The following is a 20,033-nucleotide window of genomic DNA, read 5'->3' on the forward strand; positions in this document are numbered from 1 at the left end:
TTTATCAACACATTGTCAACAAATTTCTGTTAATGGTCTGAAGGGGAACACTGTCATAAAGGAGCAAAGAAACAAACGTTAGAGTGGGAAATCAAACTCATATGTATTTCCTGTAGACACAGCTTTGATTCTGTTCTAACTGCACACATTGGGAGGGAGACTGTCACCCTTCAACTCAGTGTGCTAACAGGACAAACGCATGTCTACTGAATAGTGTTTGCATGACATCGTAACAAGTAACACAATGACACAAGAGAGGATTTTAGTTCATCAGAAAACTTTTTTATTTCAAATCATCACATGAAAGCATTGTACAGCATGTATTCACATCTTTGTCAAATAAAAACAAGTTAATTCATGCCTTCCCCAATCCTGATTCAATACACACATTCACACACACACACACACACACACACACACACACACACACACACACACACACACACACACACACACACACACACACACACACACACACACACACACACACACACACACACAAAGAGTTTAATCTGTCAGAGCAGCCACCTATTAGTTGGCTCTCCTCACTCGACAACATTTGTCAGCTGCCATCTGTCCGTCTGGGACCACCCCCCCCTCCGTGCCCTTATCTCCCTTTACAACTTTTTTAATCAAGCTGCAACACCTTTCCTGGACCCACACACACACACACACACACACACACACACACACACACACACACACACACACACACACACACACACACACACACACACACACACACACACACACACACACACACACACACACACACACACACACACACACACACACACACACACACACACACGTACGTCATGACTGGGGCAGAGGAAGAGGTCTCACCTCCTTCCAATGAGCAAGTGCTTAAAAAAAACAAGAACAGCATGGTACAAATGCATGTATAATACACTCCTCCAGTGTTAAAAGCCAGAGCCATGGGACAACCCACCTAAGAACTTGTCTTAAGTCAACACGGAACACCAGGAGAACAATATGAGCTGCTTTGTCCCTTTGAAATACATTCAACTCTGTCCAAAATGTCTGGGTTCTGGTTTGCATCACCCTGGCATGGAGCTTGGCCCCCTGTATCAAGCAGTTCAAGGGGTTTGTACAAACTTCCTAATCACTGAGAGTGAGCTTGGAGGATGTCAGTGGTCATGATTACAGCCAGAAGACTGACTATCAGTTTCCTCAGTCACACAGTCTGGAGGACACGTACATTTGCACTCAGTCTGCAGTCCACATGCATGTGGCTGAATAGGTAATGATATCATTTTGCTGGATAGGTAATGATATCATGCACCTCTGAAATCTTACATTTACCTGTAGTGTTCAGGTGACGATGGAGGCAGGACAGGAAAAGGCAGCTAGAGACCTATTCCCTCTGGCTGGCATCTCTCTTCCATGCCCCCTGACCCCGGCATAAACGTCACACCTTAGTGGCCAGCGACTGGGCCTCTGTCTTCTGGGAGGACATGGAGCTGCCGGGGCTGGTGTGCATGGCCTTCTTCAGGTTGAGCAGACAGAGGCACTGGGAACGGAAGCGCAGGTCGAAGAAGGCATACAGGAAGGGATTGAGGCAGCTGTTGACGTAGGCCAGGCAGGTAGCATAAGGGTGCGCCAGCAGGAGGAAGCGGAGGAAGGCGCAGGTGTTTGGAGCCAGGTTCAGGTAGGAGAGGGCATCAGCGCTCTTCAGTACGTGGAAGGGCATCCAGCAGGCAGCAAACACAACCACCAGGGTGGTGATGATCTTCAGCAGACGCCTCTTCCTCTGGTCCTCCTTACGCAGGCTGTTGAAGTGGCGTGTCACGGTGCAGCCGATGAAGCAGTAGCACACCATCATGGCCAGGAAGGGTAGGAGGAAGCCCAGGGCAGAGGAGGAGATGCTGAGCCCTGCGATCCACATGGACTCCTTCTGCTTCAATTCATTTGATTGACTGATTGTTTGATTACCCCCACCCAACACCAGGCTGAAGTCCATGCCACAGGAGATGAGGTCGCTGCTCTCGTCATCCTTGGTGGTGCGGAAGATGAGTGTGGGGGCAGCCAGTAGGCCGGAGAGGAGCCAGATGGCCGTCAGGGAGGCCTGCATGTGGCCACGGGTACGCAGCTGGGTGCTGGACAGAGAGTGCACGATGGCCAGGTAGCGGTCAAAGCTCATGGCGGTGAGGCAGAAGACGCTGGCGTACATGTTGAGCAGCACCACGTAGCTGCTGATCTTGCAGAGGGCCACACCGAAGGGCCAGTGGTATCCCAATGCAGTGTACACTGCCCACAGTGGCAGAGTCAGCACGAAGGTCAGGTCAGCCATGGCCAGGTTGCCTATGTAGATGTCTGCTGACCGGCGCTTGGCCTGAGCCCTCCACACAGTGAAGATGACCACACCGTTGCCAGAGAGACCCAGGATGAAGATGAGCATGTAGAGGACTGGGATGACTGAGTAGGAAGGCTTCCACTCAGAGTAGTCACACATGGTGCTGTTCTCCTGCTCTTCATAATCATAGTCATAGTATTCAGGGGTTGTCCACTTCTCCATTCTTCTTAGAGTATCCTTTTCTTCTTTAAAAATGTATATTATTTTATCAGGTAAAATAATGTTGATCAATGGATCAATAACGTTGATGAAGCAATTAGAAACTTGGTCCAAATCCGTGTGCAAGAAGTTCATAAAAAGCGCATAAAATAGGTCCTGACCAGTCGAGGGTGATTTCAGGTCTGGTGTCACAGCGCTGGGCAGGCTGCCTTTTTAAACCCCGGCAGTTCCTCACACAACCCTCTGTCACCTCCTCCAAGGCCGATCCCAGCACCCCCCTTTCCCTTTCCCTACCCACGCCCCCCGCGACTCCATAACGTTCGAGTGTGAAGAGAACTCTCCAATAAACGGTAAGCAGACCTCAATTTAAAAGCGAAAACGTAATGAAAATACAAATAGGGCATTGAAAGAACATTATTGTAACTCTTATGACGCACACGGTTAATACATGTTAAAGACTGTAGGCGAATTGTGGGATCTGCTCTACGTGTTTTACAGCCTTCAGAAGTTCTAAAAAGTATAATTGAATTGATATGGAATTGATTTGAAAATATTCGTTTTCCTGCCTGTCTAGGCAAGCCGGGGCAAGCACCTAGTCTAAAAGTAGACAATTACAATGATAAAGTGGCAGCATTTAAGGGGGAACCACTGCCAAAGTAGGCAATTGTACACTTGAGCACCCAAATTAGAATAATACATTTCCATGTCAATGATCGCACAATTGCACAGCACTGCATGTTCAAACATGTTGCGTGTGTCGTGTGCAATGTATCAAATAAAACATTATGTTATTACTGCAGTGCTATAGGGTGAGTATAATTTGGTTGTGTCCAACATAATTAATTTGGATAAATAATCAAATATCATGGTCCAGCAAATGAACATTGATAGAGAAAATTTGACCACGAAATATTATATTACAAATATCCTATTCTCTTTCTAATGGGAATTTGTTGTGCTGCATGAAATAGGATAGAAAACGTTATTGGCCTATGTTTTACATATATATATTATTTACATGTTTAGCTTACTGTTTTCTTATCTGTCCATTAGATGTCCCAGGGTGGGGTTTGCCCTATGTTACTTATTTAAGAACAAGAACATATCATTTATTATAATTGACCAATAAAAAGCAACCCAAGATAGACAGCCAAGCGACTTGGCCCGCAGGGGTTCATTCCAGTATTCCCACATCCAGAACACTGTTATTGTTGACAATCACTGCCTGTTATTTCTTTAGGAAATACTGTCTTCATTCTATTCCATGAACTGCATTGTTGGTTAAGGGCTTGTAAGTAAGCATTTCACAGTAAGGTCTACACCTGTTGTATTCGGCGCATGTGACAAATACAATTTGATTTGATGTTAGAATTGTATCACTGCAGACTTTGTCATCATAACAAAGTAAAACCTTTTTTTCCCTGACTAATCTGGTGCTTAAAGGACAGTTAGACATGTCCTGTATCCTGTGGGTCCGTGTGTGACGTGGGATGAGACAAGACAGAGGTAGTGAGTTGAGACCAGGTATATGTAGACCTAATATTGTATCATTTAAATACAGGTGCTCAGTAGTTTGTCTCATATCCACTCAGAAATAGGAATCTGTCCAAATGGTTTAGTTGGTGAGAATCATCAGTTGACTGATGTAAAGTGAGTCTGATCTAGTCCCTGTGTATCCATGCTGAAGGAGCCCAGGTGGGAGGGCTCATTCTACACCCTCCTCTGTCTCTCAGCAGTGTAGCAGCAGCAGTGGCGCCAGGGCACTGACCTTCTCAGACACAACCATCACTCAACAATCTGCTTAGCCGGTCCCCTCCTCCTCCATCCCCCTATTCCTGTCTCACCCACAGCTCTCTCTCTCTCTCCATCCCCCTACCCCTCTCCACCCATCTCTCTCTTCCTCTGATGATGAGCCAGACCCAGGCTATATGGAAGTCTCTGGTTCTCGGCAGCACTAGTCTTCAAACGTCACTTACCCTATATTAAGCAGTTTGTTTTTGCTACTTGTTTTGGTAGTTTGTGTTGATTAAACCAATTTAATTGTGTTTCTCCCTCTGCTCTGTCTCCCGCCCCCATCTCCTCTGCTCTGCCCCCCCCGCCCTCTCATCTGAGCTGTCTCCTGAGCTCTTTTGCAGGACATTTGGCAGCTCTGAGCAGGAAAGGAGCAGAGTGAGTTGAGTCAACGCAATCTTCCCCTGTTCTAATGGGATTCTATTTATATGTGAGATTGTGTTTTGTGCGGCATTGTAAGGGCGTTGGAAGGATATGCTGGTCAAGGCAGTGAAATCTAAAGTTAAATTAAATATTACACCTAATCCAATTCACGCCCACCCACCATCCAGCACTAAATAAGTTATCAACCCTTTAATGAGCAGACAGGCTAATTTGACAGGGATCAGAGATAAGAAACAGATGGATAATGCTGGTGATTAACATGAATGACATCTTCCAATGTTCCAAAGGAATTTCAAGTCAGTCAATGTCATTTTGTCAGTCAGTGTGAGCATAGTTCTGTTTCTCCAACACTCCATTGGTGTTTTTGCTATTGCGCTATTTATTTTTGCTCTCATCCTCTCATGTGTGGCCTTGTGTTGTAAACCACACACAGGTAGGACACCATAAATCTTCCTATACATGTACAGTATGTCCTGCTGCTGACCACATCACATCTCTTGTCATCTCCTGTTCTCACATCCAAGGTCTTCATCCATCATCCGTTGGTTTAGAGCAAGTAAAAAATAAACAATAAACAATATTGAGAGATATTGCATAACGACAAAACCTATTCCCCCTCAGGAGACTGAAAAGATTTGGCATGGGTCCTCAGATCCTCAAAAGGTTTTACAGCTGCACCATTGAGAGCATCCTGGCGGGTTGCATCACTGCCTGCTATGGCAACTTCTCGGCCTCCGACCGCAAGGCACTACAGAGGTGAGTGCGTACGGCCCAGTACATCACTGGAGCCAAGTTTCCTGCCATCCAGGACCTCTATACCAGGCGGTGTCAGAGGAAGGCCCTAAAAATTGTCAAAGAATCCAGCCACCCTAGTCATAGACTGTTCTCTCTGCTACCGCACGGCAAGCTGTACCGGAGCACCATGTCTAGGTCCAAAAGGCTTCTTAACAGCTCCTACCCATAAGCCATAAGACTCCTGAACAGCTAATCAAAGGGCAGCCCAGACTATATGCATTGCATTGCCCCCAATTACCTAGACTAACCGGTGCCCCTGCACACTGACTCTGTACCTGTACCCCCTGTATATAGCATCGCTATTGTTATTTTACTGCTGCTCTTTAGTTGTTTGTTACTTTTATTTCTTTTCTTTAGGTATTTTTCTTAAAACTGCATTGTTGGTTAAGGGCTTGTAAGTAAACATTTCACTGTAAGGTCTACACCTGTTGTATTCGGCGCGTGACAAATACAATTGGATTTGATTTGATACGAATGGAGACCACTCACAAGCACATGCACACACTCACGCTCAAATGCAAGATTATACGAAAACATACACACACACACACACGCTACACATATAGACATCTGTCTGCATGGCTGCTGAGAGCCCCTTTGATCTTTCATCGTCACATGACCTGCGTGTTGAAGTTTGTTTATGAGCCAGGGTTCTGTTGTGTCTTTTGCACCAAATGAGCAGGAGGTGATCCGGCCGGTGTGATGTGTGATGTGTGAGAGAGAGAGAGGGAGAGACAGTTGTTTGATGTGTGTGTGTTAAGCTGTCAGAGACCACATGCATTGGTCCGCTGTAACTTACTGTGACAGCTGGCTCTGCAGGGATTGATTTGCGAGCTGACCAACACAGAGCCAGTCAGTCACTACTACAGCCAGTGACATTACATATCTTTTTTATAACTTTATATTGAGAGTGTACAAACACATTACACACAGTGAGGAAAATAATATCAAAGTCACACTAGTGAAGCACCATCAATGTCAAAATAAGATAGATATGGTGTGTGGACTGTCTCCAAAACAAGCTACCCTTCCCAGTTGGAGAGTGCGAACATTTGGGCAACTTTATGGTCCATCCCACTGTCCTCTCCACCTCCCTTCAACCAGGGGGTTGAGATGATTGACACCAGCCTGCTAAGCACTGGAGCCACCAAGATGGACGAGGTTACACCTCGTACAGCCCAGCCCCCACTCCTCACCCCTAACAACCCTACTCATTCACATGGACCACTAATGGGGAGAGGAAGACCACATGATGGGCAGTGTGACCGTCTGTCTGGACATGTAAAAAATCCTACAGCAAGTGGTTGACTGGACAATGTCTCTGCTTCTGTGAGAGCTCAGACTGCCTGATACCGTTGGCGAGCGCCGGATGTTCACGCGAGAACATGTCATAATACCGTGGATGTGGTCTACCACACAAATCGCAACAAAACACAAACGCATGGGAATGCTCCAAAGATAGATGAGGGATGATCGTTTATGAATAGTCCAGGCAGTGTAATGTCATGTCATGCCCTTCGTGTCTAGAAGGAACATGGATTACCTGTGAGAAACACTTGGACAAACTATCCAAAACCTGTACGTCTTGTGCCACTTAATCGGAAAGAACCCACAAGATAGTAGTCAGAGAGAGGGGATCCAAAGCGCTGTGAATAACTGACCTCATAACAGGCCTCTCTATTGAGTTCACCTCCAGGCAGCTTTGAAGGGTTTTAAACATTTTAATGAATGCCAAAGAGCATAGTTACAATTAAATGTGCATCATTTCCTTATTTTCTTAACTGCTTCGTGCAGACAGAAAGCTAGACATACATCTACAAGCATGTTCTGTCCTAAATTGTGCTTTGTCCCACAGTGACCTAAGCACTTAGAATCCTGAATGAGCTTTTTGAGGCTTGTCTCCTAATTTCTTTCTCTGCATCTCTTCTGCATTTCCATTTCAGCTTTCTCCAGCGAGACTTTCCGTGCATTTACTGCAATCCATTATACACCCCAAACACAGACGTGTGGCCGGATGACAACACGCATCCAGACCTCCGGTCTTCATCGTCCTGACGACAGAGTACCGGTGATTATAAATCTCCGTGATTGGGGCCTTTCCCTTGGCCAATTAGATGAGGTGAAATATGGGAGGTCACGCCTGCTGTGGAGGCAGCATGCAACCAGCGCTCTGTTTACTTAAATGTCCCTTATCAGCCCCCATCAGAGGACCTGGGACACAAAGAGAAGGGGCCCAGAGTGTGTCCCTTTGTTCACAGAAATGTGCCCTTTCTACAAGATTTCCTCCCTTGCGTTTTGTGGCATTCCTTTAGCAATGGACATCAACATTGTTAAGATAAATAGAACAGTTGGATAATGGATGGAGATATTCTAAACTTTTTATATTTGTTATAGTTCATCAGATATTGACTGAATTATAGTTTGGGGATTCTGGTGGGAATTCAGGTATTCAATATATTGTCAAATGGCACTTTTGGGGGATGCACTCATATATACCTTTACTTATTGTATCAGGTATTTTAAAATGTATTTTATGTTAAAATAACAAAAAACAGATGTGCCTACTTTGCATAAACAAACGGGGTGGATTTGCATATATGACTACATTAACATAAAGGGGTGGAACGGGGCTGCAATGACCAAACACTTGCTCTGTCAACTCTACCTGCACTCACCTGCTCTGTCTAAACTGTCTCATAAATTACTGTTGTTTCCCCGTTCTGTTGCATAATTAAACAAGTGTGTCAATAGTTTGATTCAAAATCAACACACTTGGCTCTAGATTACACCTATCTGTACATACTTTATGTTGTTTGCAAGATCAGACGTAATATCGCTTTAACCCAAGTCTTAAATTGCTTTGGTTTCAGATAATCTAAATTGTAAACATTTCAACTGTATCTTTATTTTTATTGAACCTTTATTTAACTAGGCAAGTCAGTTAAGAACAAATTCCTATTTACATTGACGGTCTACACTGGCAAAACCCGGACGATGCTGGGACAATTGTGTGTCACCCTATGGGACTCCTAATCACGGCCAGTTGTGATACAGACTGGATTCGAACCAGGGTGTCTGTAGTGACGCGTCAAGCACTGAGATGCAATGCCTTAGACCGCTGCGCATTAAATTATAACTTTTTTTCAAATCCACAAAAATGTGTTATCTTTCTTCTGTCTCTTGTGATTTAAGTGTCAAGATGGTGCGTTAAATCCCGACGAAGCTCTACAGAAGGTTTTCACCAACAACAAATTTGGCAGGTGAAGAACCGCCCACATTCATTTTCAATGAGGGCAAGGGATTGGGGGAAGCAGTGGCGTTCGGTGACGTTTAAGATGAGGGAGGACGATTATGTATTTTATGAGCATGGCCTTATTTTTATTACATCATATTGGATGACTGTCATTGATATTCCATTCACCCAGCTCAATGTATCATCGATAGGTTTAGGCTACTACATGATACTCAAATTGTCCCTATACCCATCATGAGGTTGCTACAACCCAGCCTATGAATCAAAGTTTACAACGTCGGTGCACAAGTCGAAAGAAAAACTAGAGTAATCAAGGTGACAGACACATTCAATACTACCTTGCACACTGTTGCCTGCATCTAGCTGATCTAGGGTGTAATCATTTGTCCAAAAGTTGCAAACGAGAGTTTCTATTGGACAAATTCAGGTAAGTTTCTCGTATTTCGTTCCGTTTGCTTCCGTTTAAGAAACAATTTTCAACAGAATCGGCTGAATGAATACACCCCTGATCCCACGCAAACACAGTTCACTTTCATAGCAGCCACATGAAAACAGCATAATTATTTTGCTCATTGTATAATTCCATCTTGCATCTACACGCTCTCCTCCTCTCTCCTTTTCCCTTCGCTTGTGGACTTCGGTGCACAACACATCAGCTGTCTGTGACCATGTGAAACCTTCATATCGTAACCGCTAACCGTTACACACAGCCTACATCGTTGTAGCCATATTAGCTAACGTTATAGTCAACATAGCTACTAGAACTAACGCTTTAGTAAACCCACTACAATCATGCAGTACAGTGTACAGTCAACATGTAGTTTAGCAGTTACACATGCGGACCCAGGTGGCAATAAATTAATAAAATCAAAAGTTCCAGTGTTGGATAGCCTTAGCCAGCTAACACAGAGTCCCTCTCTGAGTCAGGTGTTTGAATAGGCTAAACTAGCTAGTGAAAGTGAGAGAAAAAAATACAAAATATAGCTAGCTCTCCCTTTCTCTCTCTCTCTCTCTTGCTTCTCCTTCATTTTTAAAGAAATGAATTTGGTCAAAATTGTTCAACTATTGTCTTTCTCTCTCTTTGAGTCAACTACTCACCACATTTTATGCACTGCAGTGTTGGCTAGCTGTAGCTTATGCTTTCAGTACTAGATTCATTCTCTGATCCATTGATTGGGTGGACAACATGTCAGTTCATCCTCTGAATGTTCATCCTCTGAAAGTTGTCATAATTACTGTGTAATTCTATGGAAGGGGGTGAAAACCATGAGCCTCCTAGGTTTTGTATTGAAGTCAATGTACCCAGAGGAGGACGGAAACTAGCTGTCCCCCGGCTACACCATGGTGCTACCCTACAGAGTGCTGTTGAGGCTACTGTAGACCTTAATGGCAAAACTGTGTGTTTCAATCAATTATTTGTGACGGGAATATATTTAGTATAGTATGTTTCACTGTTTTTATTTTTAAGAAATTAACTGAGGTGTCTGGTCTTCCCCTTCCTCCTCTGAGGAGCCTCCAGTGGTGGGAAGGTGAGCGACGAGAACCCTTCTAGTGGAGCAGTAAAAAAAGTTGAGCTCTGCTCTACTTTATGCAAATGTTAAGCGAAGAGAAGCCTTGGAGCGAACCATTGTCAAGAGGAGGCTCCGCTTCTGGTTAAAAGCCACTATTCGTGTTCTTATAGATTCAATGGAAAGACAATGTATTCCATTGAGCCCATTTCAGCCATTACCAGGGTGTGTTTGACATTTCTGCGGTCATAACATTAATGGGAAAAAATGACAAGCAAAAGTTAGAGTTGCAGGGCTAAAATTAAAGCAATCAATCCAGTGATATTTAAGTGGCGTGGATTTTGCACCCCTCAAACACAGGAAATAGATGGCTGAAGAAGACAGATCCTCAAGTGGGCGGGGTATGTGCGTTGCTACATTCCATGTGCAAAAGTGACATGCTAGTGGAAATGGAAGTCCACTCTCAAGGAATGCATCGTTTTTTTGTCTCCTACTGAAGCTTTCTTATGGTGTGCTTGAGAACAGAGAGTGGATAGTGGAAGGGACAGCTCAACCAAGAACTTTCAGTGATCCTATGTGAAATTAGAGAAAATATATGTAATAAGTATAGTGGGACAAAAAAGTATTTAGTCAACCACCAATTGTGCAAGTTCTCCCACTTAAAAAGATGAGAGTGGCCTGTAATTTTCATCATAGGTACACTTCAACTATGACAAAATGAGAAAAAAAATCCAGAGAATCCCATTGTAGGATTTTTAATGAATTTATTTGCAAATTATGGTGGAAAATAAGTATTTGGTCAATGACAAAAGTTTATCTCAATACTTTGTCATTGCCAACAAAGGGTATATAACAGAGGTCAAATGTTTTCTGTAAGTCTTCACAAGGTTTTCACACACTGTCGCTGGTATTTTGGCCCATTCCTCCATGCAGATCTCCTCTAGAGCAGTGATGTTTTGGGGCTGTTGCTGGGCAACACGGACTTTCAACTCCCTCCAAAGATTTTCTATGGGGTTGAGATCTGGAGACTGGCTAGGCCACACCAGGACCTTAAAATGCTTCTTACGAAGCCACTCCTTCGTTGCCCGGGCGGTGTGTTTGGGATCATTGTCATGTTGAAAGACCCAGCCACGTTTCATCTTCAATGCCCTTGCTGATGGAAGGAGGTTTTCACTCAATCTCACGATACATGGCCCCATTCATTCTATCCTTTACACGGATCAGTCGTCCTGGTCCCTTTGCAGAAAAACAGCCCCAAAGCATGATGTTTCCACCCCCATGCTTCATAGTAGGTATGGTGTTCTTTGGATGCAACTCAGCATTCTTTGTCCTCCAAACACGACGAGTTGAGTTTTTACCAAAAAGTTATATTTTGGTTTCATCTGACCATATGACATTCTCCCAATCTTCTTCTGGATCATCCAAATGCTCTCTAGCAAACTTCAGATGGGCCTGGATATGTACTGGCTTAAGCAGGGGGACACGTCTGGCATTGCAGGATTTGAGTCCCTGGCGGCGTTGTGTGTTACTGATGGTAGGCTTTGTTACTTTGGTCCCAGCTCTCCGCAGGTCATTCACTAGGTCCCCCCATGTGGTTCTGGGATTTTTGCTCACTGTTCTTGTGATCACTTTGACCCCACGGGGTGAGATCTTGCGTGGAGCCCCAGATCGAGGGAGATTATCAGTGGTCTTGTATGTCTTCCATTTCCTAATAATTGCTCCCACAGTTGATTTCTTTAAACTAAGCTGCTTACCTATTGCAGATGCAGTCTTCCCAGCCTCATAAAAAATCGTACAATGTGATTTTCTGGATTTTCTTTCTCATTTTGTCTGACATAGTTGAAGTGTACCTATGATGAAAATTACAGGCCTCTCTCATCTTTTTAAGTGGGAGAACTTGCACAATTGGTGGCTGACTAAATACTTTTTTGCCCCACTGTATAAGTAAGACACTCAGATAAATATAGATATACAGTACATAGACGTGTATTTTGTATGTTACAATTATATGAAAGTTAACGCAAACATACCTGTTACTTTGTAAGCATATGCCATTTTTGCATTTGACAATACACCACAACATCATAGCATAAAGTTCACCCCTAAACTGAATCAAATGCTTGTGCGCAGTTGTACAGACAAAGTAATGTTGTGTGATGTCGAAACATCTGAGGATTTCAGATATTTATAATGTGTTGGGCTAAGATGTTGGATAGATGTCTGAAGAGGTTACAGAAGATGGAGATGCTAAAAGTGTCCCACTTTTTCTGAATTAATTCAAATAACAGTACTAATATCAGTTCTACAAGAACAAATAAACAGGATATAATGCTACAAGACCCAGAGCTCTGCCTAACCTAAGTACAGGGGGTCCCTAATGTAAACTGGATCTCTGTCCTGCTTTAGTTGCTCCAAGTTGTCCCCACTTTAGCTACTCCATGCTGTCCTACTTTAGCTGCTCCATGCTGTCATACTTTAGCTGCTCCATGCGGTCCTAATTTAGGTACTCCATGCTGTCCCACTTTAGCTGCTCCATGTTGTCCTACTTTAACTGCTCCATGCTGTCCCACTTTAGCTGCTCCATGCTGTCCCACTTTAGCTGCTCCATGCTGTCCTACTTTAGCTGCTCCATGCTGTCCCACTTTAGCTGCTCCATGCTGTCCCACTTTAGCTGCTCCATGCTGTCCCACTTTAGCTGCTCCATGCTGTCCCACTTTAGCTGCTCCATGCTGTCCTACTTTAGCTGCTCCATGCTGTCCCACTTTAGCTGCTCCATGCTGCCCTACTTTAGCTATTCCATGCTGTCCCACTTTTGCTGCTCCATGCTGTCCTACTTTAGCTGCTCCATGCTGTCACACTTTAGCTGCTCCATGCTGTCCTACTTTAGCTGCTCCATGCTGTCACACTTTAGCTGCTTCATGCTGTCCTACTTTAGCTGCTCCATGCTGTCACACTTTAGCTAGCAATGGTTGGTAAAGCAGGACAACAACAAAAAATAACTGAATAAAAACATTGAAACAAAATATTGGCTATTTTTTAAATGTATTTTAATGCACCAGGACATAGTATGCACATTAACATCACAGTTTGGCATAGTCAGTGCTTGACTTGGGCAGGAGCTCACTGTAGCTGAATACCGAGACCCCACATTTTCTACTGTTTGAGCTCCTGTTCATTTAATAGACTACTAGCTCTAAAGTATTGTAGAGCTCCTGCACCTACATATAAATGGTATTGGCACCCAAAATGTGTACCGGCATCTATTTCAGTTCAAGTCCAGCATTGGACACAGTGCATTATTTATGACAGTTTTACAGCCTTAACTTCAAAGCAGAAGAAAAATAACTATGTCACTGATCTTACCGTGAGCTCCCTATCTAAAACTTGCTCTGCCTATGATGTCACAACAATGAAGTGATGTGATTTTGATCATGTGGTTTCTCTGCAAGGGCTTATCAACTATAGTTTTAATTTGGTCTTTGTCAGACCAAGAAATAAACACGTCAGGATTAAGCTGTCCCAGTTTATATGATGTTCCACTCTTTCAGAATTCACCCTACATGTCGTTCAACTTGTAATTAAATTACATTTAGCAGTAGCTTGGTGGTAGTTAAAGTAAATTCAGATCTTGGTCGTGTTTTCAGTATTTTTTTTGCCATGTAGTGGTGTAGCAAACTACTGGAACGACACTCTACTTTATTTGCTAATATAAAATAAATAAATATGGGTGAAGTATGCAAGAATGTCCTTTCTTTTTCAGTATCAGACCGTCTTCATTCTCACTTGAGAGATGTGTTTTGTGTTTAATAGGCTATATTACACATCTGACTCCAGAGGAATCTGCTCTTGAAATGTGTAGTCTAGATATCATTTAGATATCATCATATATTTTTTTTTACAGTGACTTGGAAGTAGTGAATACGTTCATGTGGAATAGACAACCAGGTGAGGGGAGTTCCTTACTAACTACTAATTTGTGACCTTAAATCATCAATCAAGTACTCGGCCCTCCGTGGAATGAGTTTGACACGTGCTCTAAACCTTGGCTGACGCACCAGTGTCCGGTCTCTGTTTGTGGGTCACACTTCACTATGCTGGCCACCTTGTTCAGATAAATCATCCTCCTTTCACTCAGTTGTTGTTTTAATAAAGAGGGACTGTGCAATATGAATATTTAGAGTAAACGTGTGCACAAGAGGGAAAATCCCAATCCATTGTTTTCATAATGGGTATAAATAGCTAATACAACAGAGAGAATACAACAACCATCATATGAAGGTGGGGCCCCAACAAGTCTTATAAGCTGGAAGGAAGAGAGAGTTTAGACCCAAGAAGGAAGAGGAGATAGAGATTCAGAGCTAACAGGGACTTCCTGTCTGGCACAGGATGTGGACCAGTGCTTCAGGCCATGACCTCGGTTTGGGTAAATAAGATGTTGTTGTTGCGAACTGGGGAGCACCCTACAGTATGTGATCATGTTTCCCAGAACAGTGTGATTGATACACTGTGATTGATCCAAGCATTGGCAGTGACGGTTGATGATACCGGTCCTAATTAGACCCCGGAGAGAAGAGTAGTAAAGCAGGAGGGGCAGGAAAGGGAGAAAGGATAAAAATAAAGATAATTGCATTGAAATACTCAGGATGATGAGAACATGGTCTCTGTCTCAATCACTTTGGCCTCTTCCCCTGATTTGAGGATCCCGTCTGATTCATATAAACCTGTTCAGGAGGCGATGAAGATAAGGACCGGGGCCTTGGCCCATGCTGTCTAAAACAACAACAACAGACCTACAATAAAGTGCCAGTGTTTTCCTCTTCCTATGGGTAATATCTGGCATTGTATTGAACCATGAGGCCCTTCCTCCCCCTGCTTTACTACTCTTCTCTCCGGGGTCTAATTAGGACCGGTATCGTTCCCACCATCTGAACTGGTGTGCAGGAGAAAGGGAGGAATTCCAACATTTTAACAAACTGTGAGGAGTATTCTAAATGTATGGTGAGATTAGTGGACCTCTGGTGTGTTATCCTCCCTATGTAACATGAGAATCGTCAAAGCCGTTTTATGATAGGTCTTGGTTTCGAGGCATTTTTGTAACCCAACCCTACATTTTATCTGAGGTGAACACACACACACACACACACACACACACACACACACACACACACACACACACACACACACACACACACACACACACACACACACACACACACACGTGCTATGGAGTTTGTACGTAACACCCATGACCACACCGGTTGGAACACAATAAGCTATTGTACCCTGAGACCAAAGGTCCTGCCGCCCATATGGTTTTGTCATCAGTCTCAATTATAATAGAGCTCTGAGGTCACTGCAGTTACCTCTCAGGTTCAGGTTCTGTATCTACCAATTGAACCCTTATATGCTCCCTGCTACACACATACACACACATGTATGACATCATGTACCATTTTGCCTATTGTTTACTGTAAACAGAGTTAAACGCACTTCCTGTATGTGTATTCATTTCTCCCACAAACATTTGGTCTCTGTTCTACCATTGACCTACATATTCTCTGGTCAAGTAGTCTCATCCCTGGGAAGACAGTAATAGGAAACCCCTCTACTCTGTCTGTCCCTAACTCATTCTTATCACTGGCTCCTCTGCTGCTGTTGCTGCTGCTGCTCCCAATTCATATCAGCAAATGTCTGTCTGTGTGTGTCCCAGCAATTATACTGTATATCTATGGGCCCAGCTTTATCAGGGCAAGTGTTCCATGGTGCACACGACACACACACAGTCCCTATTCCCCTCTGTGCGTATGCTCTCTGAGCCCCTGGTTTCCTTGCTGGGGGAGAGAGGACTGGATGGACGGGAAAAGGGGAGACAGTGGGGATGTGACATAACAATGGCAGGAAGTGACTCGAGATCAAACACAGATTGGCGGCAAACACATAGACAGATAAACACAAAACAAACTTCCCCGAACGACAAATCAACAAAAAGCACACTCTCCTCTCACCAAATCACATCAAATTGTATTCATCACATGCAACTGGTATAGACTTTACAGTGAAATGCTTGTTTATAAACCCTGCTAACGATGCAGAGTTAAAAAGGAATACATAAAATTAAATAGTAACTACCACAAGCTAAATAAAATAAAATACATAAGAATGGAGCTATATACAGGGAGTACCAGTACCAGATCAATGTGGAACTGTATACAGGGAGTACCAGTACCAGATCAATGTGGAGCTATATACAGGGAGTATCAGTACCAGATCAATGTGGAGCTATATACAGGGAGTACCAGTACCAGATCAATGTGGAGCTATATACAGGGAGTACCAGATCAATGTGGAACTGTATACAGGGAGTACCAGTACCAGATCAACGTGGAGCTATATACAGGGAGTACCAGTACCAGATCAATGTGGAGCTATATACAGGGAGTATCAGTACCAGATCAATGTGGAGCTATATACAGGGAGTATCAGTACCAGATCAATGTGGAGCTATATACACGGAGTACCAGATCAATGTGGAGCTATATACAGGGAGTACCAGATCAATGTGGAGCTATATACAGGGAGTATCAGTACCAGATCAATGTGCAGAGGTACGGGTTACTTGATGCACATATGTAAAGGCAGGGTAAAGTGACTAGGAATCTGGATAAATAATAAAATAAAGAAAGGATTAGCAACAGCAAATGAGTGTAAAAGTGTGTGAGTGTGTGTATGTACAGTTGAAGTCAGATGCTTACATACACCATAGCCAAATACACTTAAACTCAGTTTTTCACAATTCCTGACATTTAATCCAATTAAAAAGTCCCTGTTTTAGGTCAGTTAGGATCACCACTTTATTTTAATCATGTGAATTGTCAGAATAATAGTACAGAGAATTATTTATTTCATCTTTTATTTCTTTCATCACATTCCCAGTGGGTCAGAAGTTTACATACACTCAATTAGTATTTGGTAGCATTGCCTTTAAATGGTTTAATTTGGGTCAAACGTTTCGGGTATCTTTCCACAAGCTTCCCACAATAAGTTGGGTGAATTTTGGCCCATTCCTCCTGACAGAACTGGTTTAACTGAGTCAGGTTTGTCGCACAAGCTTTTTCAGTTCTGCCCACAAATTTTCTATAGGATTGAGGTCAGGGCTTTGTGATGGCCACTCCAATACCTTGACTTTGTTGTCCTTAAGCCATTTTGCTGCAATTTTGGAAGTATGCTTGGGGTCATTGTCCATTTGGAGCATCCATTAGCGACCAACCTTAACTGATGTCTTGAGATGTTGCTTCAATATATCCACATAATTTTCCTCATGATGCCATCTATTTTGTTAAGTGTACCAGTCCCTCCTGCAGCAAAGCACCCCCACAACATGATGCTGCCACTCCTGTGCTTCACGGTTGAGATGGTGTTCTTCGGCTTGCAAGCCTCCCCCTCTTTCCTCCAAACATAACAATGGTCATTATGGCCAAACAGTTCTATTTTCGTTTCATCAGACCAGAGGACATTTCTCCAAAAAGTACGTTTTTTGTACCCATGTGCAGTTGTAAACTTTAGTCTGGCTATTTTATGGCGGTTTTGGAGCAGTGGCTTCTTCCTTGCTAAAGCGGCCTTTCAGGTTATGTCGATATAGGACTCATTTTACTGTGGATATAGATACTTTTGTACCTGTTTCCTCCAGCATCTTCACAGGGTCTTTTGCTGTTGTTCTGGGATTGATTTGCACATTTCTCACCAAAGTATGTTCATCTCTGGGAGACAGAACGCGTCTCCTTCCTGAGCGGTATGAAGGCTGCGTGGTCCCATGGTGTTTATACTTGCGTACTATTGTTTGTACAGATAAACGTGGTACCTTCAGGTGTTTGGAAATTGCTCCTAAGGATGAACCAGACTTGTGGAGTTCTAAAATCTTTTTTCTGAGGTCTTGGCTGATCTCTTTGGATTTTCCCATGATGTCAAGCAAAGAGGCAGTGAGTTTGAAGGTAGGCCTTGAAATACATTCACAGGTACACCTCCATTTGACTCAAATTATGTCAATTAGCCTATCAGAAAGCCATGACATCATTTTCTGGAATTTTCCAAGCTGTTTAAAGGCACAGTCAACTTAGTGTATGCACACTTCTGACCCACTGGAATTGTGATAAAGTGAATTATAAGTGAAATAATCTGTCTGTAAACAATTGTTGGAAAAACTAGTTGTGTCATCCACAAAGTAGATGTCCTAACCGACTTGCCAAAACTATAGTTTGTTAACAAGAATTTTGTGGAGTGGTTGCAAAATGAGTTTTAATGACTGCAACCTAAATGTATGTAAACTTCCGACTTCAACTATATGTGTGTTTGTGTTGTGTCGGTATGTGTGTGTGTGTGTATGTATGTAGTGCTTGTGAATGTGTGAGGATTTTGTGTCAGAGTAACTGCATAGTGTGTGTGAGTGAGTGTGTATATGATGTGTATGTATAGTTTAGTGAATGTGTGTGTATAGGGTCAGTGCATATAGTCCTGGTACCATTAATTGACGATATAGTTCTCTGGCTATTTGGCAGTCTTATGGCTTTGGGGTAGAAGCTGTCTCGAGAGTTGATATTCCAGTACGGTATGCTCGATTGTAGCAGACTGAGCAGTCTATGGCTGGAGTCTTTTGGGCCTTCCTTTGACACCGCCTGATATAGAGGTTCTGAATGGTAGGGAGCTCGGCCCCAGTGATGTACTGGGCTGTCTGCACCACCCTTTGTAGCACTTTGCAGTCAAGGGCGGTGCAATTGCCATACCAAGCGGTGATGCAGCCAGTCAAGATGCTCTCGATGGTGCAGCTGCATAACTTTTTGAGGATCTGAGGGCCCATGACAAATCTTTTCAGCCTCCTGAGGGGGAAGAGGCACTGCAGTGCCCTCTTCACGACTGTGCAGGTGTGTGTGGACCATGTGAAATCCTTAGTGATGTGGACGCTCAACCCGCTCCACAACAGCCCTGTTGATGTTAATCGGGGCTTTGCTCTCCCCACTTTTGTCCTATTAACCAAAGATAATAAGAGGAGACAAGAAGAGTTTGGTCTGTTTGCAGTATGCATGTTTAAGGGAGTGTGTTGTCTACGATCATTCTCTTCCCTTCATTCACTTCCGGAAGTTTACTCGAAAGATGAGTGAACCATTCCTTCATCTCGTTATAACATCTTTGGTCTGACAGACTTTTATGTGACACCCAGAATGTATTGTATAATGTCAACAAACATGGCACCACACATAGCTGGCAAATAGCTTAGCATTAGCTCATTTTGATCAGTACAACCTTCAAAAAAGTATTTTACACACATCATAGGTGTCCATTACAATCTATGCAATAATACATGATTTGTTACAAGTACTTGAAAATGTGAATAAAACTGTAAATAGGGTATGCTCCATACATACACTACCGTTCAAAAGCAAGATATAGGCTAGAAAGAGTTTTGTTGATGCTGAGAACGGAATGTATATGTTTTTTAATAACATTCTTAGAATGTTCTCTGAACGTTACAAACTTTTTCTTGTGGTTTTGTATTGAAAGTTTTAACATTCTCGGAACAATTTGAGAACCTTACTTTAAATGGAACCATGAGGAAACCTATATGAAACATTTTATGCTGAAGTACTTGTTGGGGGTTACCCTGGGGGTCAGGTGTGGGGCTACACCACTATGCCATGATTACTGTATATATGTTATAACATTTGTATGCTTGCAATGCGCAATGATGGAAAAGTACTGGGTAAATGGAGATGTA

General features: G+C 43.2%; 1 protein-coding gene and 1 long non-coding RNA gene across 2 annotated transcripts; one reads left to right on the forward strand and one right to left on the reverse strand.

The window, feature by feature from the left end:
* Nucleotides 1-260: 260 nt before the first annotated feature.
* LOC118387647 (apelin receptor B-like) lies at nucleotides 261-2,742 on the reverse strand. The gene has a single exon (XM_035776225.2). It carries the CDS (start codon nucleotides 2,669-2,671, stop codon nucleotides 1,433-1,435), a length of 1,239 nt encoding a protein of 412 aa, XP_035632118.1. The 5' UTR covers nucleotides 2,672-2,742; the 3' UTR covers nucleotides 261-1,432.
* Nucleotides 2,743-2,854: 112 nt separating this feature from the next.
* Nucleotides 2,855-4,627, forward strand: LOC127931844 (uncharacterized). The gene is made up of 3 exons (XR_008143245.1): nucleotides 2,855-3,827; nucleotides 3,980-4,060; nucleotides 4,270-4,627. It is a non-coding gene; the product is annotated as an uncharacterized LOC127931844 (long non-coding RNA).
* Nucleotides 4,628-20,033: the final 15,406 nt, after the last annotated feature.

Source organism: Oncorhynchus keta, chromosome 9 (assembly GCF_023373465.1).
Source record: "Oncorhynchus keta strain PuntledgeMale-10-30-2019 chromosome 9, Oket_V2, whole genome shotgun sequence".
In the NCBI taxonomy this organism is placed as follows: domain Eukaryota; kingdom Metazoa; phylum Chordata; class Actinopteri; order Salmoniformes; family Salmonidae; genus Oncorhynchus; species Oncorhynchus keta.

Bases quoted from the DNA above. Each gene is read 5' to 3' on its own strand.
- LOC118387647 (XM_035776225.2), bottom strand. From the start codon at position 2,671: ATGAACTTCTTGCACACGGATTTGGACCAAGTTTCTAATTGCTTCATC.